This window comes from Hippoglossus hippoglossus, chromosome 21, assembly GCF_009819705.1.
Source record: "Hippoglossus hippoglossus isolate fHipHip1 chromosome 21, fHipHip1.pri, whole genome shotgun sequence".
Lineage (NCBI taxonomy): Eukaryota > Metazoa > Chordata > Actinopteri > Pleuronectiformes > Pleuronectidae > Hippoglossus > Hippoglossus hippoglossus.
Genome location: NC_047171.1, coordinates 13,281,425 through 13,306,069, shown reverse-complemented (window position 1 = coordinate 13,306,069; position 24,645 = coordinate 13,281,425). Strand labels below are relative to the sequence as shown.

The 24,645-nt window shown below is 40.1% G+C and overlaps 3 protein-coding genes across 4 annotated transcripts; 2 read left to right on the top strand and 1 right to left on the bottom strand.

Annotated features, from left to right (window-relative positions):
* The first annotated feature begins 2,103 nt into the window (after positions 1–2,103).
* On the top strand, positions 2,104–9,855 carry LOC117754790 (acetylcholine receptor subunit alpha-like). The gene is made up of 9 exons (XM_034574036.1): positions 2,104–2,426; positions 3,366–3,508; positions 3,602–3,646; positions 4,319–4,428; positions 4,856–5,051; positions 6,438–6,675; positions 8,831–9,054; positions 9,290–9,526; positions 9,612–9,855. The coding sequence occupies exons 1-9, from the start codon at positions 2,384–2,386 to the stop codon at positions 9,738–9,740; spliced, it is 1,365 nt and encodes a 454-aa protein (XP_034429927.1). The 5' UTR covers positions 2,104–2,383; the 3' UTR covers positions 9,741–9,855.
* A 1,426-nt stretch (positions 9,856–11,281) lies between these two features.
* gpr155a (G protein-coupled receptor 155a) lies at positions 11,282–19,549 on the top strand. The gene is made up of 16 exons (XM_034574035.1): positions 11,282–11,508; positions 11,767–12,296; positions 13,536–13,935; positions 14,293–14,461; positions 14,578–14,733; positions 15,387–15,470; positions 15,556–15,676; positions 15,784–15,868; positions 16,097–16,187; positions 16,303–16,516; positions 16,721–16,810; positions 16,964–17,094; positions 17,379–17,474; positions 17,560–17,624; positions 17,761–17,898; positions 18,337–19,549. Exons 2-16 carry the CDS (start codon positions 11,843–11,845, stop codon positions 18,530–18,532), a joined length of 2,490 nt encoding a protein of 829 aa, XP_034429926.1. The 5' UTR covers positions 11,282–11,508; positions 11,767–11,842; the 3' UTR covers positions 18,533–19,549.
* Positions 19,550–19,586: 37 nt separating this feature from the next.
* On the bottom strand, positions 19,587–24,496 carry scrn3 (secernin 3). Of its 2 annotated transcripts, none has more exons than XM_034574037.1 (8): positions 24,393–24,496; positions 23,960–24,141; positions 23,675–23,856; positions 22,591–22,790; positions 21,682–21,894; positions 20,970–21,132; positions 20,690–20,870; positions 19,587–20,584 (listed from the first exon to the last, which is right to left on the bottom strand). In XM_034574037.1, exons 2-8 carry the CDS (start codon positions 24,113–24,115, stop codon positions 20,423–20,425), a joined length of 1,257 nt encoding a protein of 418 aa, XP_034429928.1. In that variant the 5' UTR covers positions 24,116–24,141; positions 24,393–24,496; the 3' UTR covers positions 19,587–20,422. The 2 variants fall into 2 exon arrangements, with proteins under 2 accessions (XP_034429928.1, XP_034429929.1); XM_034574038.1 differs by having other exon boundaries at positions 23,960–24,144; positions 24,393–24,484.
* Between the last annotated feature and the right edge of the window lie 149 nt (positions 24,497–24,645).

Here is a 24,645-nt window from a genome sequence, read left to right as displayed (position 1 = left end):
TCACAGTAATGAGAGTAAATCTGAAAGGCTGTGATCCATGAGCTAAGTGACCTTTCTCTCTTGACTGGCTGGTGATGCTTTCCTCTCTGCAAACAGCTGAGCTGAATACATTTTGTACTGTTGAAATATAAAGAAAATATTCAACTCAGCCATGTGAAGTGGTAGAAATGGAAACATTTATTGTGTTTGCTTGCCAACAAAAGCTTGAAATAATCACAGTTATTTCATTTCACATAAGACTTACGTTCGTACAAGCATAACATTTACTGTAAACAGTGCATTTAAAAAAAAAAAAAGCAGACATATTTCCATTACATTAAATACAGCAACACTGACTCTTCATATATAGTTTAAGTGTTCAAAATGATGAATATAGGATAATATAATATAGGATTTTCTAATTCAAGGAATAATACGCAGTGTACTCAACATTTCTGTATTTATATTGGGATTTATATCATGTGGTATTTATAACTCAACACACATCATAACCTTTTATGTGAAAACTCTAATCCTCTTAATCTTTATAAAGGCATAGTGTGTTGTCCAGTTTTAATCCAGCGCCTGCAGATATCACATCAACTCTTTCATCCACATTCAATGAGAATTTAATCACTTGCAGGGCAGATATAAACACACAGCTTTGAGTAAGAGACTGCTAGAGGTGCTTACATGGTGTAAACTCAGGTGACTGGGGAGGGAGCGAGAGGTGGGAGGTTTGAGACGAATCTCTCTTAATTCAGACGTTGCCAAAATGGTCATTTTTCTCTAAGTGAGATGAATGAGGCCTGTGGTTGAGTGACTGGCTGATTGAGCGGATTGGGGATGTGAGGAAATTGAGTTGCCTGACCCGTCACGGGCCTGACGGGGTGGGGTAGAACAGAGCCAAGGGGGGGGCATGGGTGTAACACCTGGCCCCATGGATACAAAAGAACGTTTGAATATCTGATGTTATCTAACATCATTTTATTATTCATTCTCAGGTCGGCAATTGGATGTGAGAGGCAGTGTGAAAGTCATTTCAAAATATTCATCTTAAGATATAACTGCATTATATATTTTCTGGTAACACTTTACTTTGTCCTTTTATAAACATTTAACAAGCCTTATATAATAAAATTATATTCAAGCAGCCTGTGAAGCTGTATAAACAGATAATAATTGACAATATAGGGACACACATAATTTAAAATGTCCTTATAGCTGCTCACAATTATATAATAGTCTTTTAAACATTTATTAAATGTTTCATTAGGGTCTTATTTATGCTGAATGTGGGACTTAAAGTAAATTGTTATCATTCTTAAACATACAGACAATTCCCCCCAAAAAATGTTTTATCGAATAATCAAACAAAAATATTACATATTCAACAAAAACATATAATAAACACATTTTCCTGCTTTTCTCTCTCATCCAATTGCCATTCATCTTCATTTAAATTCTAGGAATCGAGGTTTGTTAAATTTATCTCATCCTACTTGACTTAAATCTAATTTTAGTGTTTAGGGATTTTTGTTTCATGGACACTTTTACAAATACACATGAATATATCTTAAACAAACAGGTACACACAAATTCATACTGTTCATACATACATCTAATTTACAGTACAGTTACAGGAAATGAAAACGGCTTCAAGAGAGAAATCCTTTTTTCCCCAGTAGAACTTCCAAACAACTAATAATGAATGTGTTTATTGCTTTTTAATCTTGTAGGAGTAGGCCACCATATAGTTACATTTTGACTTATCCATTAAATCTTAAGGGTTGTAGGAAATTAGAAAATCTCAATTCTGAGTAATAGACAATATAAATGTTCTTTGTACATTTAGTATTAATGGAGGTCATGTGATATGCTCCAACAGCTACTAAATAGACATTGGTATGAAATAATTCTGTCAACCACTATTTCCAGGTGAAAAAATGAACTTGAAAGGGGTTTATTTTTTAATTTAGGCTTAAAATCCACAGCTGTAAATATGTCATATAATTGGAAAGACTTTTTAAAGAGTCTAAAAATTATATTTGGACGTTCAAATCTGAAGCATAAGTCTTTAATTCCTAATACAAGACGAACTGACAGCAGTGAGTGGTCAAGTTCACGATGGGATATTTCAGTGCTGGATTACTCTGGCATGTTGATCTTATAACAGATGACAAAGTATGTGACCCTCTCAAATGACAAGCATTCGTAGCCAGTCACTCACATCCGCTGCCACACAATAACATCAAGGTTGCCAGTGGAGGGTCTGGCGGTTGTACATTAAGTCAGTTGCCAGTGCTGAAGGAATGTTTTAGGTGGGTCGAACCTTTTTTAATTCTCAGGTGATCAACGGACAGCGTGTTGAAGTCGGATCGTGCTTTTGGATTTAGTGGCAAGGATGAATACTGGGTTTTTCATTTTTCAACTGCTCATTCTAGCAGGTAAGAACCTAACTTACAGAAAAACTTTAAAACTTAAAATGTGTGTTGATAACCTGTATAAACATATGCATTTAGATTTGAATTAGCTCTCGTGTTTCAAGTAAAGTTAAGTTAGAAAAAGTTAGAAAAGAAAATACTAACCCTTCTCTTTATTAATTGTGATCGATGAAACTGCTCCCGGGTCATTGTAAGCTGATCCAATTCAACAAACATAACTAATGAGCCAATTTTGCCTGTTGGTCTCCACATGATGAAGTCACCTGCAGAATTATGTTCAGGCGATTCCTTAGTTGAGCGAGTTAAACGACTGGAGAATTCAACCGCTCAGACAACATGTCGCTGTAAAATGACCTTCGTTTCAAGGTCAGCTGAAAATTGTAAGAGGATCCTGCTCTAGCTTGTGACGAATATGCTGCGGAGAGGATATCTCTATTAACGTCGCCTTTACTGGGGGGCCTTCACATGTTTGAATGCAGTGTAGCCAAATTTAGACTCCAGACCCAACACAGTGTATAGACATGGTTATATATACACACGGTGCATTTTAACGACAGTATACATGTTTGTGAACATGTGCTTGAATGCAGTTCACACACACACACACACACACACACACACACACACACACACACACACACACACACACACACACACACACACACACACACACACACAGACGTCATACACTTGTAGTATGACACTATCACTATCACATCTATTTTCAGCTCATGGTAACTTAACTCACCTCAAGTATCACATGTTCTTAAAGGAATATTCTACTTTGGCACAGCACAAGTTTTTTTCCAACACACTCAGGAGGGTCCTTGAAGTGTCACACGCCTTCTCCCCCCAAATAAGCCATTTCACTATCCAAATGCTGCCAAAACAAATAGCCACTATATCTGAACACCTGTATGTGTCGTGTGTTGTTTCTTTTAGGTGCTGCCTGGTGCTCCACTGATGAGACAAATCTAGTTAAGATTCTCTTCACTGGATACAATAAGGTTGTCCGTCCTGTCAACCACTTCAAGGACCCGGTGGTTGTTACTGTGGGCCTCCAGCTCATCCAGCTCATCAGCGTGGTGAGGACTCGTGTCACACTCATATCAACCCTCATGCATTATTAAGATTCACTGTCACATCAACTGTCTGAATACGTTCCTCTGCACCTACAGGACGAGGTCAACCAGATCGTAAGCAGCAATGTGAGACTGAAACAGGTTCGATTAATATGATCTTTTTTTCTATGCATCATTATTATATCACATTTATATTACAGATAGCCTTAATTATGTACTAATGAAAATGGGTGAGAAAGTCAAAAATGCATGATTATGCTTCTAACTATTAATCAATGCCTAGACATTTATATTTTTTGTTATGCTCAACATAGACTTGAAGCGTTACAAAGAAATACTGAGTCATGACAATTGAAAATAAAGAGCAAAACTCAGGTCTAACCACAATATTGAGCTTTTTGATTTATTGCGTTCAAATGCATTACATTTTTTTGGTGCCATCTAATCTATCAAGGCTGAAGTCAAAGTCACGCGTCCTGCTCATCTGCTCCACTGATGTTTTTATTTCTCCTCATGAAGACTTTTGGTATGAAGAGACAAGCTTGAACTGATGTTCAAACTAAATCAGTAACGTTTAGTAAGATTATGATGAAAAGATATGAGCTGCATCATTCTTCGTTGACTTTGAAAAGGTCACAGATGATATTTAGGATAAACCCTATTTTAAATTAAATTATAATCTTCTCTAAAGAATATGTCCCCACTTGTTGTATCTAAGTGTATATGATGTTTTCAGCTCGTATTTGCTTTAATAAAATAATAATGATTGTGATTACTGATGTACTATCTATTGCTCTGCTTGTGTTTTCTCAGCAATGGAAAGATGTGAACTTGCAGTGGAAACCGGAGGATTACGGTGGCATCAAAAAGATCAGAGTTCCCTCCAAAGACATTTGGCGGCCTGACCTGGTCCTCTACAACAAGTATGTCATCGGGCTATATTTGATCCATGTCCTGTAGCTCTTTGTTTTTGTACTGTAAGCTTTACGTGACCAGAAGCATCCAAACAATCAGCCCACCTGTCAGCAATGTTCCTGAATCACACTTTCCTAGGCTCCAGCATGGAGCGTGTGGAAGCTCGGATTTCATCAGGCTAAATCTGGCCTCTGTATTGCACCCCCCCCCCCCCCTTCCCCACACCATATGCTGCATCTTACACACTGCTGTTTTTCCCTGACAACTAGCTCCACTGCCACAACAACTTGTGCCATCCTGAGCGCTGGTTGGCTGGGCAGTGTGACAGCAGCGGCAGCCCACCCTCCGGCACTGATATGTCCCCCTACGTTAACATTTAACTTACTGCCCTCCCCCCATGTTGATGATGCTGCCTGTGTCTCTCTGTGCCCGCAGTGCTGACGGTGACTTTGCCATCGTTCACGAGACCAAAGTGCTGCTGGAGTACACCGGGAAGATCACGTGGAACCCACCTGCCATCTTCAAGAGCTACTGTGAAATCATCGTGCTGCACTTCCCCTTTGACCTTCAGAACTGCAGCATGAAGCTGGGAACCTGGACCTACGATGGAAACCTGGTCGTCGTCAATCCTGTAATTCCCGTCACACATGTCTCAAAGGGAGTAGCTCTACATGTTGGGAAACACACATATTATCATTCTGGTGATATAGATGAGAGGATTCACACCACTCTCATATCTGTCATTTAAACTGATTGAAGCTGAGCCTAACATTTTAATCATCGATTTAACAATCCAATACCCTTGAAATGCTAAATGAATGCAAAAAAAGGCTACTGTTTCAAAATAAAAGGAAAAAAAGCACTCAAATAAGAAGTGGCACTAAAGCACAATTTTTCTGAATTAATTAACAAATCGCTGTCAACATCATAGGGCGTCACCTAAACAGGTCTATTAAACAGAGGGGGCAAAATATACAACTGAGATGGCTAAACCCTCCTAAAACCCTCATGAGGCTAAATACAGCAGCCTATTAGCTGTTCCTGCCTTAGCTGTAAAATGTGCACAAAGTGTCGGATTGAGCGAATCAGTGTGAGTGTTGGTATGTTTCTAACAAGTAACAGACCCGAAACTGAAAAAGAAAAAAATAACTAAAAGAATACAAATATCTCAGGATGGGAAAGAAGGGGCCATTGCCTACACGTAGAGGATTCAGATCAAGATGTCAACATAGAAAGAGAAAGAGATCCGAGAGCTTTTGGTTCCCGCTGGTGTCAGTGTTGATGCTATAAACAAGACCACGCTGTTTCTGCTGCAGAAGAAATACGTCATGTCCTGCCTCCTGCATGTTCTACACAGGCACCACCCCCCACCTGAACGTTTTCAGAAAACACTTTGCATTTTTTAAATAACCAACATGTAAAAACAACAAATTCCAGTTTTGTGGGGAAACATGTCTTTTATTTACCATTGGACCGAGGCAGGTTACCTTTTACCTGTTGTTAAGCTAAACTAGGCTAACCATCTTGCAACTGTAGCAACTGAGTGGTATCAATCTTCTCACCTATTTCCGAGCAAAAGACACAATGAGTGTATTTCTCATTATGTCTAACTATTCTTTTACCTAAAAAGTACTTAAAATAGTGTATTGTGAAAAACCAATGGTTTAACATGATGCCACAATATCTCAGGGCAAATGTCGCGAATCATTTGGAACAATCCTTCATCAGGGAGTGTGGGAGGTAAACACACAACAAACAGTTTCCATTTCCCTATTAAACAACCCTTTGAACCCACACACAAGTCAGAGTACAAAACCAGCTTAAGGGAACCATCACCAGGCACAACCAACAAATATAATCTCTTTAGCATTTTACAGAGAGATTAGTGCAATCAAATCTACAGGTTACAAGATTATAAACAGTAGAAATTATTTATTTTTTTAAAAGAGGAAAGCAGCCAACTTGAACTTTAAAGAATCATCCTTAATTCGCCCTGTTTATTGTTTCTATTTATCAGGACAGTGATCGCCCAGACCTGAGTAACTTTATGGAAAGTGGAGAGTGGGTGATGAAGGATTTCCGGAGCTGGAAGCATTGGGTCTACTATGCCTGCTGCCCAGACACGCCTTACCTGGACATCACCTACCACTTCCTCATGCTGCGGCTCCCTCTGTACTTCATCGTCAACGTCATCATCCCCTGCATGCTCTTCTCCTTCCTGACCGGCCTCGTCTTCTACCTTCCCACTGACTCTGGTATGTTGACAAACCTGCTGTTTCAACTTTGTTTTCTTTCACAGGGAAATTAAGTTATCGATTGGTAGTGCGATTATGACATTACGTCTCCCAGATCTGCACAAACATGTTATGGCTTCTTCCCTGACCCGTACCACATCCTTCCACCAGGTTGAGTGGTCATTCGTTGTACACTTTTTGTGTATTTTTGCTTACAAACAAACCAACATACAAATAAACAGACAAAAGCATAACCTCCTTGGAGAAAGTCATAATAACATACCCATAAAGGGTCAAATGGGATTAAACTGTCCATCATCCTCCTTCCTGAATAGACAATACTATATAAGGCACAGCTCTCTCTCTCTTTGTTGATTTTACATAGCTTATGTCTTCCTATGCACACACAGTTCATTTTCTCATATTTTTGCAGGATGTCATAAATTGCATCTATTGCTTGTAAATCTCATTGTCTCCGAGCCAGTTACTCATTCTGCAGCAATTTATTTCTTTATTTTCCAGTTCATGAGATACAGGTTATGTAACATCTGATATAACCAGGCTGTGCTTGATTTGGCTTTACATTCTCCAGTTGTTTACAAGAACTCAAGGGAAGATGTTCTATGAAAGCAAGAGTTTTAGGAGGATTGACACCACGTCTAACAGACAGTTGGCTTAGTTTAGCACAAACACTAAAAACAGAGAAACTGCGAGCCCTAACCAAGGTAATATAATCTACATACAATCCCCTGTAAACCTCAGTGATGGCTCATTTCTTTATTATCCATGTGCTCTTGATACTCACTGATAACATGTTCTACAAATCCTCGTCTTTAATGGAGCCCGTCAGTCTCAGTTGTATTTACACTGGCTGCAACAGGAACTGCACCGCTCGTGTGCACATCTGGCCGTGTTCCCAGTGTGCAGGTCTGCCTCATTACCCAGTGTCCCTCTGTGCTGTCATGTCTGAGAAGCAGGCCTTTGCTTTAATGTATAATACATCACTTGATCCCTGTTTCTGATATGGCCGCTGACAGGATGGTGTACAGCTGAAGGAGAAGCTTGTGCCAAAAGAAACTCTCTCAGGGATAACAGCTCTTACCGAGCAACAAAAACAACATGTCTCTCCTTTTACTTGTGTGAAATGGTGTCAGAATCTGTTTACTTCCTCTACTGTTGGTCAGGTGAAAAAAAAAAAAGTAGCCTCTCATTTTTTAAACATGATTTGCTTGTGTAGGTGCACAGTGCCGTTATTGTGTTTTTAGAGGTGGACTTATTGAATGTCGGGGAAAGTATATATTGTATGTACCATACTCATATAAACCAGGCTCGTGTAAACAGCTCTCCCATGTGGCAGCGTAATAATGAGATTGGATGTTGGAGGCGCCCTGAGAAAACTAAGAATACTATTTGATGTGCCTGCTCCACATTTTCTACTCCATTTTCACAATTACTTCAAAATGTCGTTTCAAGCTCAGACACTGCAAAGAAACACACAGAATGTCTTATTGAATAAGAATAAGAATAAGAATAAGAATAAGAATAAGAATAAGAATAAGAATTAGAATAAGCTTTTAATATATTGGATTTTTCGCAAACGTTATAAAGTGTGTCACTAAAGGATAAAACAAGGGAACAAGAAAATAGAAAAGATAAATACAATAAAATACAATTCTTCATTCAATGAAAGCTTTTTATTTAAGATAGTAAAACAATCAAATAAAATTCATATAGGGATGAAAACCTTTTAAGAGTGTTTTAAGAGGCGATTAAAAAGCAGGAACAGATGTAACATGTCTGATCTCAGCTGGTAAGTCGTTCCAGAATTTGGGAGCAAAAAGCATGATCCCCTTTAGTCACTAGTCGGGCTCTGAGAACTACCAGACATCAATAAAATCTTAAAATCGATCCAAACACAAACAGGAAGCCAATACAGCGAGGCCAGAATCAATAAGGTCACATTTTATTGAACAATATAATACATTTCTGAGTTTCCAATCTTTTTGCCCTGTGACCCTCAAAATCAAGTTGTGACCAGGGCAGCTGAAGAAATGTTTCATTTTTGAATATAATGTGATGATTATTTATTATAATGATATATAGGATTTTTAGAGTCCCTGATAAGAAACATTATCCGGTTATGATGTTAACAGAGATGCTTTGCTGTGTCTCCCAGGGGAGAAGATGACTCTCAGCATCTCCGTCCTGCTGTCTCTGACTGTGTTCCTGCTGGTCATTGTGGAGCTGATCCCCTCCACCTCCAGTGCTGTGCCGCTCATTGGGAAGTACATGCTCTTCACCATGGTCTTCGTCATCGCCTCCATCATCATCACTGTCATTGTCATCAACACCCACCACCGCTCCCCGAGCACCCACACGATGCCAGACTGGGTCCGCAAGGTGAGTTCAGCTAGGAGCGAGATTGATGACTGATCATTTTGACTGGAGAGCTGAACAACAACAAATGAATCCATCACATTTCCAAGCCTTGGAAAACTAGTCCTAACCATTTTTACCCATTGCATTACATCGCCATCTAGTGGTACAAAAACAGATTGACGTAGATCCAAATGCTCTGATGCTGTACACTCCTTGACAAATGTGTTTATCCTTTGTCTTTTTTTTTTCCTGGCAGGTTTTTATTGAAACTATCCCCAACATTATGTTCTTTTCAACGATGAAGCGCCCGGGCAAAGAAAAACAGAATAAAAGCATCTACGGTGCCGACATGGACATCTCCGACATCTCTGGCAACCAGACTACTTCTGTTCCCTACCAGTCGCCCATCACCAAGAACCCCGACGTCCACAGCGCCATCGAAGGGGTCAAGTACATCGCAGAAACCATGAAATCAGATGAGGAATCCAACAATGTGATGAATTGTCCCACACAGAAAACATCTCTAATGTATGAGTGCAGCTTTGTGTGTATTGACATGTTGTCCCTGTTCTTTCCAGGCTGCTGAGGAGTGGAAGTTTGTGGCCATGGTGTTGGATCATATTCTGCTGTGCGTCTTCATGGCCGTGTGTCTCATCGGCACGTTGGGAGTGTTTGCGGGACGTCTCATCGAGCTGAGCATGCTCTGAAGGCTCTCAAGTTTTTCCTGTTTAACCAATGACCAGTTTTCTTGCTCAGTGAGAAACAACATCTTTGTTTGTGTTCTGTTCTCTGGTATTTGATGAATGGATCTTTTGTCCATGTACAAAAAGTGTTGTTTTTCTTCTTTTTGTCAATGCATATAATATATGTGTACGATTTAAATGTTTAATTAGTTACAATGTTTTTTTCCCCTAGACATACTTTTAGGGAACAACTTAATAAAATGACTTAGTCCATTTTCAGGATGAAATGCATTCTTGATTAGTGACTGCTGCCAAACCCACTTTCCTGACAAAATTGTTACTGAGCACATTTTTTCCCATCATAATCACCTATTAGTAGAGGCAGGACTTTACTTCAGTTCTCACAATGGAGTTAGGATGTAACAGGCTGATACTTTTACACTCAGGGAAGCTGTTGGACAACACCCGCTCTCTGAAGCACCGAAGCCTCTCCTCTAATGATGCCTGTCTTTACGTAGTGTTAACCGACTCCCCACTTAAGCTGTGTACATTTTTCTACTAACTCTATTTGACATTCAGATAAAAATGCAAATATTTGCCATTGCACTTGTAGCTCTTGTTACTACACATGACGAGTGAGGGTAGAGAAACAAAAAGAGAGGATGGATCGTTCTTCCTGGAAGTACAGACATGCAGGGAACAGTAAAGAGCAACAAAGTAGAATCCTACAGTTAGGTTAAGAATATTATTGATATGTTGAAAAAGATTCTCCTTCTGGGAAACCCTTGTACCTATAGTGGTTTTTAAAGGGCCCTCCTGATAGTTCTCAACTCACTGAGGCCCTGTCATCCATCCTGAGAGCTCCAGTCCCTGGTAGTCAGAGCTCAGTACAGGTCTGAACACATCCAGAGAACACACCTTGTTTTGGCAATAACTCTTAACCAATCTTTACTTCCTTGTAATCCTACAATTATTAACTTTGGTTTCTACTAATAATAAAAACAAATTTATATAATGGCAGTATTGCTGTATTGGAATTTTTTCTCCAAATCTCCCCAGTGTCATTTAAAATAATTACAATACAGTCAGATAATTTGTATTGACAACACGTCTGGAGCAACTGATACCCTCTGTCCTTAAACAAGGGAAAAGCTCAAGGTAAAAAGAAGAACAACTTTAAGGAAATGAAGAATTCCAGGAAAAATCATCGGCCAGTTAACAATTCAGTTTATTGGCGGTGGGGGGCAATTTGACCATATTTAAATATTGGGGGGGACGTAACTATTATAACTACTACCCTGATACAATATAGGCTATACAAAAAATAACCTTAGAGCACATGAGGCAACATCCAAATATATCCTTCACACAGTAAAACAAACACAGATAGAAGAGGAGGAGACTGATATTTGCACTTGGCAGAGCTTTAAAATAACAAATACACTGACACTAATCTGTCACACAAACACACACACCTCTACACGCACACACACACACACACACACACGCGTGGGAAGGTCCCGCTAAGCCCCGCCCCTCTGCTCCTCGTTGAAACACGTGATTGGTGAAGTTGTGTTGACAAATCTCGGAGTACGAAGATGAAGAGTTAGTTCCGAGACACGTGAAGATGTCCGCAGCTGTGGACCGACTCCAGGGAGAAGTTTGTTAGTTTTACCATACTTTAGTTTACTAGTTTCGTCTTCTGTCCTCCACCGGCTGTTAGCGTTAGCCACTAGCTAGCCGGCTAACTGTGCTAGCAGGAACATGTGAGGGCGCCGCCGCTGTCACAGAGGTGAGGGTCACTTGAATAACTCCTGACAACATGGCTGGGCGGGTTGGACACATGTCAGCAACTTAACAACCCGTGTAAACGACTTGTTTCCACCGTATGATGTAAACTAACCGGAATTACTTAAACATGTAACGCTGCTTTGGAAGTGTCCCGTTATCTGTTTACCTTTGAACCTGCCCCTGTTAGCACCTGACAGTGTTTTGACAGCGGATGTCAGCGGAAGTCACCTTATCCTGACTACTTCAACTCCACCTTTAGCCCCGAGCCGTGATTAAACCAGGACATCCGCGTGAGCTCAACCCGGGTATGATCAGCTGTCACCGGACGGAGCGCGATGAAGCCCCCGGGCAGCACCTCCACCACCACCGGCTTCTTCAACTTCTCCTACGCGGAGGAGGAAGCCTCGGATCCCTCTGCTCTCTCCTCCAGCACCACCATGTCCATCGAGAAGCTCTTCCCGGCTCTGCTGCAGTGCTTCGGGATCATCCTGTGCGGATACATCGCGGGGAGGGCGAACATCATCACCTCCAGCCAGGCGAAAGGACTCGGCAACTTCGTGTCCAAGTTCGCCCTCCCGGCGCTGCTGTTCAAGAACATGGTGCTGCTGGACTTCGGGAACGTCATCTGGTCGTTTCTCTGGAGCATCCTCGTCGCCAAGGTGTCCGTGTTCCTGCTGGTCTGCGTCCTCACGCTGATCGTAGCCAGTCCCGAGAGTCGCTACAGTAAAGCTGGGCTCTTCTCAATATTCGCCACACAGAGCAATGACTTTGCTTTGGGATTTCCTATAGGTGAGTGTCATGGGCTTAGACCTGCTGCCACCAACACTGCCTCTCGTTCACTGCTGCAGCTGGGGTCATGTTGTCTCCATGCTTGTTCATCCATCATAACAGAAGTATAATATGTACACTGTAAACTACCTTTGTTTACCAACGTTGATATTAGTGCTTTTCTTCTTCTTTTTATATTTAAACGTGTTTATTTAGTCATTCAAAGATACTTCTTTACACCTTTGATCTCTCTCGTAAATGCTAATACGTTTTACATAAACAAAATTATGAATACAAAACTCAGAATATCAGAACAATACCCATAAATAAAGGAATACAGTTTAAAGGAAGAATTGCCAAGATGTGTTGAAACAAATTTGAGTTGGTATCAGTGTTTTTTGACCCAAGTAGTATTCATAATCTTGTACACACACACACACACACACACTCGTGGCTCTGTATGTATATATACCTCTGATCATGCTTACACTCCACTACCTGCGGTTGAAAAAGATAAATGTGCATGATATCCTGGAATTATCTGGCCTGATTGTCAACTTATGCAGAAAAGGATAATTTTATTGTGTAGGGCTGGGCAATAATAGAATATAAATAATAACTGCGATCTAATTTTCATCAACAGCAATATCACAAAAGTCCATTGAACATTTTATCTTGATGTAATCTTTGGCTGTTTACATACTTGTCATGCTTTCTATTATCACATTTAAAACATGAACCAACCAATGTAAGAATGAATAACTGGCAATCATGCAAATTTAAAATGGAAAGGAAAGTAATGTCAGCAGTTGTTCTTCATTTCTGTTGTGCATGATTTATAGCAGCTTCAATTTTAGTAGTAAACCATGCTATTCTGACAGTTTTCAGTCAGTGTATTTTATTTACCTTTCACCCCACTGACTAAAACTTCAGCAACTTTAAAATTATAACAATTTCTCTGCTGCGGGAGTCTAGTCTGAGTCATCAGACTTCTGCTCTTTATTCAAATTTAAACCGTTGCAGACTGTTAAGCCAGTCACTGTTTTGCGGTGGCTTGTTTTTTGGTGTTTGTCAAGTCATGTATGATGCAATTATGATGCAATCAATATATTTTCTTAAAGGGTCTGATATAAATACCTTTTTTGTACTAATGGTCATAAATGGGGAGGCAAGAGGCTGCATGTGAAAAGCTAGCAAATATATTTAGTCATTTATTAATCCACAACATACTGAACCACTTTCCTTCATCTGTATCCACAGTTGAAGCCCTGTACCAGAACACCTACCCAGAGTACCTCCAGTACATCTACCTGGTTGCACCCGTGTCCTTGATGCTTCTGAATCCCATCGGCTTTGCCTTCTGTGAGATCCAGAAGTGGAAGGATCAGGGAAACCACCAGCAGAGCAAACTTCAGATAGTGGGACTTGTGGTTTGGCAGGTCATAAAGAACCCCATAGTATTCATGGTTGTCATCGGCATTGTCGCCCACTTTGTCCTGCACCAGACAATTCCTGCCTTCATGGCTAACTTCCTGGATGGCTTGGCCAACGCTTTCGGGGGAGCAGCTTTGTTCTACTTGGGTCTGTCCATGGTGGGCCAGCTGGGAAAACTCACCAGATCCACAGTTGGCACACTGATATTACTCATCACCGCAAAACTGTGAGTGAGAAAAATGTCTTCACATCTGCGCATGATGGTCTTGACTGTGTGCTATCAGATGACCTTGCATTTTTCTAATGAGACATGTGGTAGGAGTGTAGAGAGAGAGTCAGCAGGTGAGAGCTTTGTGAAGAGCTCCCAATACATTGTTTAGCGTCAATGGTTTAGATGACGCAGAGCTTTCCCAGACCACAAGCCTTTTACCAAATGGATGACATGTTAAGAGATCTCAGGGGTGTGCGGCATAATAATAGCTTGTGTATATAAATATTTTAATAGCGCAGCCCTTTCGCAGAGCGTGTTAACTAACCCCTGGAATAAGGGTTTATGACACCAGTCTTTTGATGTGACTTTCAGGTTGCTAATGCCCCTGATTTGTAAGGAGATGGTGGAACTGTTGGACAACAGCAACACCAGCTCGTTGAACCACTCCAGCCTCTCCAATTATGCCTTTCTTTATGGAGTGTTTCCCACCGCGCCGAGTGTGGCTATCTATGCTGTCTATTATAACGCGGAGCTGGAAGTTGTGAGTTCTTGACGTCTACACACCAACCTACTTTCTGCCATTCACACACTGAACCTTTGTGTTTTTTCTTTTCTTTGTTGCTCACCATATATATATTTTTTAATTCCTCTGAACAGGTAACCTCCGGGATGGTGATCAGCACTTTTCTCTCAGCTCCGATAATGTATGCGTCTGCCTGGTTGCTCACGATGCAAAGGATGGATCCTCAGGTTCTGATGAATTCACTGCAGAGTGTCAGCTTTGACATAAGCATAGTGAGCTTAGTTTTACTGGTGAGTCACAGCCAGTCCCTTCATTGTGATTTATATGTGCTGGTTGTTGGGCAATCCTTTATAACTGACTTTCTATTGTCGGATTTGTAGGTTTATTGTGTTTTATCTCAATTAAATAGTTAAGTCAAAATAGCTTCATGAAGCATTTGTAAAGCCTGTTTGACCTCATGAGTGAAAGCAGTTTGTCCTCATCATGTAAGTCAGTTACTATAGTTTACTGAATAAGGCGGAATTCGCACTTGATAGTTTGAGATAAAGGGAATATGCAAGAACATGGCTTCATGTTAGATGTTTGTAACACTGTCAAAGGGTAATGGAAAATGTCACCATCATTTCAGAGTGCGTGTTAATGTTTTACCGCTGTACAGACTTCCTCATTAAGTCTCACTTTTAGGTCATCTTTTAAGGAACCCGTTGATAGGAAATGCAGAAGTGATGTTCCCGAGTGTCTTCTGCAGTATATTGTACTTCAATTGTTTCTCAGTCTTTCTGCTCCTCACATATGTCATTATGTTGAGTAATTCAAACTCTGCTTTGCTTTCAAAGTGAGCAACCAGCCAACAAAGTTACACATCAGTTGTATTTAGCGTCTGTTCTTAGGTCTGTGCTTAAGTAAACGTGAATAATTTGAAATCTGTGTTTTTTTCTGACAGGTGTGGACTATTGCCGTCATGTTTTTAAGTAAGAAATCGAAAAGGCTACCTCACATTTTCACAGTCAACCTTTTCGTGGCACAAGTGAGCACATGGTCTCTCTCCATATTTCTTTTATTGGCCATGAATTAAACAAAAACACTAATACTTGTCATGTATTGGTCTCTAGTTTCTAACTTGTATCGGGATGATCCTGTGGAACTTTGTGGTGAAGGAAAACAACTTCATTGGGCAGGTCCTGACTTTCACATTATTATGTACTTCACTCTACAGTACCTACGTGTGGCCAGGTTTGTTTGAACACACCTATCTTATCACAATAACCTCAACTGTAACGGTTGTGTCACTCAAATGGGTTTGTTTTGCTAATGCTATAATCTGTATGTTGTCGTTTTAGGTTTAATAGCGCTCTCCCTCGTGCTCATGAGAAGCTCAGAGGATCTGAAAGTTTCACCAGGTGTTTTGGTAATCGCGGGCTGGGGGTAAGTTCCTTTTAAATAGTAATTTGAACAGAAATGAAACTAAATTTTGATGAAACAACAATCAAAGTTAAATGAACATCTTTACATTTGTATTGTACCTCCTCCCCCTTAGCTGAATGCAAATGATCAAACACTCATTCCTGCATGTTTCATGTACAATTCTAGGTCACTGAACAGGTTTTGATACTGTGAGTGATTTCATTGTTGACTTTGTCTTCATATTAACAGGATTCCAGCCTTGGTAACTGGTCTGTTGCTCATTTGTGGGGCAAAAATATCCGACCCGATTGACTCATCATTCTTTTATGGCAAACCACAGGTAACAACATTATGGAAATTATTATCCTGTCCTCTGTTGTCTGAGATTTGTGTGAGAACCAGCTAAGAATTACTAAAATAGTCTGAATGCTATTAATGTTTTTGCCAATCGACAGATAATCTGCACCATAGTAGTAGCTTCCCTTAGCATACTGCTGGGAGGCAGCTCACTTGTTTGTCTCAGTCGAGGAAGCTGGGCCCAGAATGACCAAATCCTGGAGGGAAACTCTTCGTCCGATTTTGCAGAGGATCTTGTGATGGAAGTTGAACCAGAGAATCAGACTCCTTTTGAGCCGGTCACCCCGTCCGGAGATCTCAACATCAACACCGGTACTTTTCTCTTGTGATAAACAGCAGGGGTGTAATGAATCTCCAAACCCACCCTTTGGTTTGAAAATTATATTTTTGAGACCTGAATGTGCCTCGGGGGGGGGGGGGGTCATCTGCTTCTTCTGGTATGAATGCTGTGTGGTGGAATGGTATCATCAGAACACAGACACAAAGTCAGTCTCGCGTTTTTCACTTTGTTATCAGCATGCCTCATATGTGACTGTGCACCGCCCCAGCCCATGCCTGACATGATCATCAGCACAAATATGAACAACACACCAGTCAACCTCACAGGTATGGTATTGATACACAAATTACATGTATTTTCACTCTTATCAACACACAACGACCATAACCCTTTAATTTGTTATAAAAAAAAACACAAGCTTTTCTCCAAAATTCAGTTTGATTCAGTATTTTAAATCTATGTTCTGCTGCCCCCCTCAGCTCAGTGTGAGAATAGGTGCGTGTCAACCGACTGCCTGCTCGTCCAAGTGGAAGAGCTCCAACAGGTTGCAGACAGACAGGTGGCCCGTCATGTGCTCTTGTGTCTGCTGTTGACTGTCAGCTTGTTTGCTGTGAGTAAACCACCACCTCTCACTTCCACACATGAAGACCTCTGCATTATTACATCCAGTGCATCACGAGCCAAATCAGACAAATGACTGACCTGTGTAATTTCTACCCCCCCGGTCAGTATCAGTGGAAGATTTCTCCAAATAAACCTGTTCAGAAATAAGTGATACAATATTAGACTTAAAAGAAATAGCATTACAATATGTGGTTTTGAGGTTCTGTGAATCTGAAAAAATGTTTACAAATATTTCCCCCCAAGACATTTTTGTCATTTCTGCTTTGACAGAACTTGTCCAGCTGCCTGTGGTTACTCTTTAACCGTGTTCCTGGTAGACTCTACTTGGAACTGCAGTTCTTCTGTGCTGTGGCCAACTATGGACAGGTTTGTCTCCAGTTAATGCATTACCAAGAATATGAGTGTGTGTTGTTGCACCATACCAGTGTCAAGATATTCCTTCTGTTTCCAGGGTTTCCTCTCCTTTGCTCTATTTGGGCTGGACAAGCATTTGATTATATTACCATTTAAAAAGAGGTAAAGAATATTTATCTTGCAAAAAATCTCACACTCTACATACATTTTTCATGCAATGTATATGTATACATTGCACTGTACTATAAAGTATACTGTGAACATGCCTTTCAATTTTGTTTTTGTGAATGTTTTTTAGGTTATATAAACTGTGGTATGGAAGGAAGCGAAAGGAGCAGCTGCAGACGGATTTACCTGAGGAAGTCAAGATGACCTGCACCAAGTTCACCAAGTACCACAAGGACCAGTGTTTTCATGACATTGTTAAAAAGAGAAGGTGAGAGCACACGAGCTGCTGTCAGACATGCACTTAACACCAGGCTTTTTCCTGTAATTTCCCAGGGGGCCTGTTTGTAAATACGCAAATATCTATGTCAGTTGCTTCTGACATTTTACGGGACTTGTCTTAGCAGGTCCCTGGTAAAATGTCCGTGAGCCCATTTGAAAATACAAAATGTTGAAATAACTAAATGTCTGACAATCTCCTGCTGTGTTCTTCATATGTGAAAAGCAAACTCCGTAAAGCTACTTATCTGGACATTTTCTGGATTAACGTATTCCCTTGTATTATTCTAGAGTCATTCACAAACCACAATATTTTAAAAACCAACGACTGTCTTTCGGCTCTGTCTGCTTTATCCTCTGTGTCTTGTAGCCACCTGTAAACAAAAAAAAGGGAACAGACATTTGGGTGAAACCTTCTTTTGACTTTCAGGTGTGGGAAGAGGGCGACGGTTGACTGTTTTCTCGGCTGTGAACTTGTGGAGTGGCTTCAGCAGGTGGGCTTGGCTCAGGACCGTGGTGAGGCGGGGCTCTACGGGACGCAGTTACAGCAGGGCGGCGTGCTCCAGCACATCAGGCAGGAATACGACTTCCAAGACAGCCAACTGCACTACCGCTTCATAACATAAGACAAAAAGATCAAGTTTGATGGTTCTTTTTTGTCAAATTTCTGTTCATAGAAGTGATGTGGAGGAATGACACTGATCTTTTAAGAGTGCACACTGAAAAGTCAGCTTGCAGTGCCACACCCTGGTCTGCACCCAACAGCACAGTTGGGTGTTGAAAAATACATCAGATTGGGATCTTTGGTGTCACATGAGTGCAACGTGCGTGAAACTGAAGGGCCAAGCCACTATGCATTTCCTGAAGTTGGTTTGAAAGGGAACCACAAATTAAAGGTTCAGTGTGATGGATTTAGTAGCATCTCAACAGGTGACATAAAACATGAAAGGGCCACCTTTAAACGAAAGGTTTAACTACCTTGATCTTAATTTTGCAGTTTAACATTTAACCCTAAACTCTCTAGGTTAATTTGTGAAATATGGAATTGCAGCACTGTTGTCAATCAGGGCGGGAACATGAGCTGTCCGATGATCACACTTGCATAGAAACTGGGAGGAACAGAAGTGGCAGTTAAAATCACTTGTGTGGAAAAACCAGAGCTCTAGTTTAGTCCAGGAAGTCGGTCTTCAAATTCGAACAAATCTCTAGAACAGAACAGATGCTCCTCATATTCTCAAATTTTAAGATCTGCAGTTTCTCTTGCAAGTTAATAATCGCTCTTCACTGGTTGATCATTTACTCATCTGTGTTCCTGACTCTTGAAGTGTTGTCACTACAGCCTTTAATCTGCAGTAAAGTTTTTTTAGTGAAATTTGAACGTAACTAACTACAAAGATTAGACTCAAGTTGTTTGCATTTAACAAGCATATTTTCAAGTTAAGCATTTCTAATCCTTTGGGGTGGAACAAGCCTGGAATATTTTTTATGTAGTAAATACACTGGAACTTACAGTACTTTACAGTACTATTTTATGGCATTATGTGAGCATTAATCCACAGGGGGGGTGCAGGTAAAAACTCCTGAATCAGTATTTCCTCTATAGATTTTATTTTCGCTTTCCTACCAAAGATACTCGCCAAAGGCAAAAAGGGAAAGATGTGGTTTTTAAATCCTAGTTAATTTTTTCGAGTCAGTTTAATGTATGATTAACTTTAGTTTCCCCAGTTATTTTTTAACTGGCAATGTATGATTAATCACAAATAATGTTTCTTTGCTCCCCTGCAGCTTAGCATGACTCTGCACTGATATAAAACAGGGATTGTACTGTTAACCAGGACTGTGTGTGAGCAGTGCACAGTCACACACAGTTCCAAAAAACAAGCAACCAGTTTGAACAACAAAAACAAACGTCCACTGTATTTCCATTGCCTTGTTATATCCGTTAAATTGTTTAATAACAAGAAGCGCAAACAACATTTCAAGAAATTACAAAGGCCATTATCATTATTACATGAACTTTATGAACGTGGGAATCTCATGAAAGTGGCTTTCGTAGGAGCTGCTATAATTTAAAGTTTCACTCAGGTATATATATATATATATAATGCAGTTAGAAACTTGTTTTTATTTTATAAGTGCAAATATTTGAGTTTATTACTAACTCAATCAAACATTTTGGTCTTTTTAATAAAAAAATATTTAATTTACTGTTCAGCACAAAATGTCTGTCAAAGGCTGTATGTTTGTGATTTTGATTTATTTAAAAATAAAATTTACAACTGAACCCTAAAATCGTGTATGTTGTCATCTGTGCATAAATGTAATTCGAATATTGAGTCCATTCTGTACAACATTTTACTGCCTGAGTATCCAAGGCTGCTTCTTTTGTTTTGTACAATGGTGTTATTTTATTATGCATGCATGATGTTTGAATTTGAACCGGACTGAAAGGCACAAACCCCACAGACTTATACTGTCACCCTTGAGAAGTGGTATGAGGTCAAGTCTCAGGCTTTTCAGCTCTTGGTGTACACAGCCATCTCCTCCTGGACAGCGTCCGGGAACAGATTTGCGTAAAAATCAGGCTGCTCAACACCATGCGAAAGAATCTTCTCCATCCGTGACATGTTCTCCTTTTCCAGCTGCCTCATCGACTCTGTGATCTTCTTTCCTCTGTCCTTTAAAAGTCAAAAAGAAGATGAATACATTTTATGCAGACAGTGACCACACTGCACTTATCGACACATGTAGGCAAACTGCAGGCTTGAATTAAATTGTTGAACCTTGTAAGAGTCGATGATGGCAGTCACCGCTTGGTGTTTGACAAATAGTTCGTGTTTGCGGTCAGGTTTGCTCTGAAAGCGCGGTTTCTTCTTCACAGGGTCATTTGGGCCGTAACTGGGAGAAGTCGTCTCCTTCAGCGGATTGGTGTGTTTCACAAAGATAAACGGCTTGAATACAGACCTGTAAACACAAAGAAGTCATAAGTGAATCATCACAAACTGCAGTGAAACTGAATTCATAAAGACGTCTCACCAGCTGAAGTGATTTCAAGTTCTTTACCTTTCAGGGTCTGGAGTGGCTGTAAAATAGTGAACCCCTGGCAGAGCAGGATTCGTGGGGATCACTGACACCATACTTCCTGTAGTCATGAACATGCCCTCCATGTTGATGCCACTGTCTTTATCCCTCAGGATGCCCATCATCGTCTCAGCTGTGATGTGGCCTTTAGGAAATAAAACCAGCACATGCATAAACATAGATTTGCCTGATACAGTCCCACAATTCCACTATGAAGGACAAAATAATTACATAAGTCTAAATAAATAAATGTAGAAATATATAAATACAGAAATAAATATATTTAGAAATATATGAACGAATAAAAAAGCAGAAATAAATTAATACAGAAATGTATAAATAAAGAAATGACGTCATATAGAAATATAAAAATAAATGTATAAATACAGAAATAAATCCATTTAAAAATATATAAAAACATAAATAAAAAAGTGTATCAATGATAAATAAATTTTAAAAAGCACAAAAATTCAAATTCAAATAAATGCAGAAATGTATAAACACGTAAATAAATGTATAAACATATACTTTAAATAATTAAATGTAGAAATACAGAAATAATCTCTGTCATCACTGAATTAGTTTCAATTAGCTTTAATCTATTTATGTATTCAACTATGTATTTCTGCATTAATTTATATTTATGTCGTTTTTTTGTCCCTTCATATTCCACAGTGAAGTGCACACTACAAACCTTGGCTTTTTTCCAACAACTTCTTCCCCTCACAGTAGCGGCTCCCTGAGGCCTCAATTCTGGCCGTGGTCATGAAGGAGAAGACTGTGGCGAAGTTGAACTGAGACTCTCCGTCCCACCAGCCTTTGCTTCGTGCATACTCCCTCAGTTCCGGATGTTCCTTGTCTATCTTAGATGTTATGCCATACTGGTTCGAGATGTTGCGATATCCACCTACGAAAAAAGGTCAAATGTAAGGATCAGCCATCAAAATAAATACATACCTGAAAACATTGACTTACCAGTGCTCCTGGTGGTCAAACTATCTAATGGAGATACTTCAATACATTATACATACTGTGTACTTGGCATTAGTGCTGCAACTTCTTGCCATTCAATGGAAGACATACACACAGATATTAACCAATATGTCTGTGGTGAAATAATAGTGATTAGTAATTTATCCGGTGGGCTGTACCTGTAATGCGTTTTAATCTTTAAACAGTCATATTTAAGGGAACGTTCTCTATGAGTGTTTACAATTTGGTGCAGGTCCAAATAAAAATGTAAATCTAGCGAATTGACTAGAGGTATGCAGAGGTATGTGCTCCACTGAATACCATTCTAGTTTATAAATCATTCCATCACTGCTTTAGATTTGAAGCAACACTATGTAACATTAACTGAGCAGCAGCGCCCTCTGCAGCCACATGTGATTAATTCTGTTGAGCTCTTGGGTTTTCATATGGAGAAAAACAAAGCCTATCAAGATCTTGACCTGAGCTCTGTCTGCGTTTTTGTTTCTATGTGGTTTCCACTTACGATTAAAAATATTGTAGGCTGAATAATAAAACATATTTTGAATTCCATTGCACGAGCAAAGCAAACAAGCGCTGATGCTTAGGCTCTTTTTCTGTAGGTCTTTCTCACCTTCCACTCTCTCTGCAGCCCAGTGCTTCCCTGATGTTTCCAGCAGCCAGGCCTCCTTCCTGTCCGAGATGAGGAAGCTGTTGTGGTAGGTGAAGCCGGACTCATCCTCCATGCAAGATCCTCCCTGACCGTATTTCTCCAGCAGCTCAGTTATGACGTCCACCGCTTTCTCAGCCGTGTCGGCTCTCTCAAGTCCGAGCCTGTGTAAATTGCACGGTCACAGCTTTACGTGTTTCTCACAAATTTACTCTGAACTGACAAAAGCCATCGGAAGAAGAAAAATATATTCAGCCTGGTGCTTTGTTATTAAAGTTTGCTTTGCACCACAAAAACATTAAACTCAAACTAGACTTCTTGTAGAGAATTAAAGGATGTTTTTCTTCTTCCTGTTTCTGCTTTTACTCTCTTTTCCATTTGAAAACACTTTGAAATGTCCTATATAAATAAAATGTATTATTATATAGTGCGTTATGTTTTATCACAAATTAGAAATAGACATCTCATGTTCTTCCTCTTTACAGTTTTATTGCTGAAGCTTAAAAACTACCTCACATCTTTTCTCTCATTCAATGTGAGTATCTACATTACAACATCCAGTAGCTACTTTAGATATTTCTAATGTACACGCTAATGTTGGTAGATCTGGTCTGATCCGGATCAATCAGGGGGCAGATACAGGAAGTTTGTGAGATAGGATGTTTTTCCACATTTTCACAGTTTTCCCAGGAAAACGCTCATAGATCTTGAGGAAAAATATCTAGAAAATACGGATTACTGACATCTAGACTATGACAGTGTGAAATTTGTTGCAGCTTGGCTGAATTTAAGGACAGTGTTGGGCCTTAGTGGAGGTATTCAGTCTATTTAGTCCCATTCTAGTTGTCTTATGTGATTCTTGAATCAGTTTTTCTTAATTCCTTTATTCTTATTTGGTTGTTTATTTATTTGTTCTCAGGGCTCTCGTGGAAAAGAGATCTTAACCGTAATTTCCTACTTATGGAGTCGACATGATGAAATACAAATTAAATACAGATTTTAAGAAGTTTGGCACCAACAAAGACAGCTCTGTTTACAGGTGGTTTACCTGAGAAGATCCATGCCGAGAAGAGCCTCATCACCATCAGCGCTCTCTCTGCCCCACACTGCCTCGTTCCCAATGCACACTTGATTCTCATTGGCACCCATCTCCGCCCCCCACAGCCAGGCTGGTCTGCTCAGCACCACTGCATACGTGTGGGCAACCTGGTCGATCTCTATGTACGTACACTTTGAAGACAAACAAGACACAGGGGCAGAAGTCTGTTAATGGTTGTTCGCTGAGGAAACTGAGGGTTGGAGGGCAATAACCAGCTGTCTGTGTGTCACCCACCTCAACCTTCTCCCCTGCACCGTAACATTTGGCAGGAAAATACACCACCTCCTGCACTTCATCACTGGGCCTGTCGGAGTTTTTCCCGAAGATGATGCGTTGTCCCTCAGTGGAGGGGGGCAGAGCCACAAAGGTGTCACAGGAAGACGGCTGCATTATTTGTTTTCTTTTCAGTCTCAAACCTGCTGAGAGCAAACACAGAGAACAATCCACTGGTCAGATTACATGTATGACACATGTACAAACGTATGTCTAATGATCACATCTAAAGATCTATTATCTTAGTATAAACATCCACCGCACTAAAGCACATTATGCACAGAGTTAGGTTCAGATATAGACCTAAATAATTATATTAACTGTGATCTCTGATGCCAGTTATCCGGTGTGCAGTGTTTAATATAACTACAACAACACAACAATACAATCTCACCTGTGTTTTCCAGTCAAACCGAACAGTCACTGTCAGTTTCTATTCTCGCCTGTGTTGACCACGTGATTACGCTCTCTGACACGGAAGCACTGGAGTCACGTGACCCGGAGGAAGCCGGTTTTGTGTTCGTGGTAAAGCGAGTGGAAAACTAACATTTGTGCACGTTTCACACTTTTCCCTCACAATTTTTACACACTTACATTTTTTATATTGTAAGTTATATTGTGTATATATTCAGTATTATAGTTGTTTA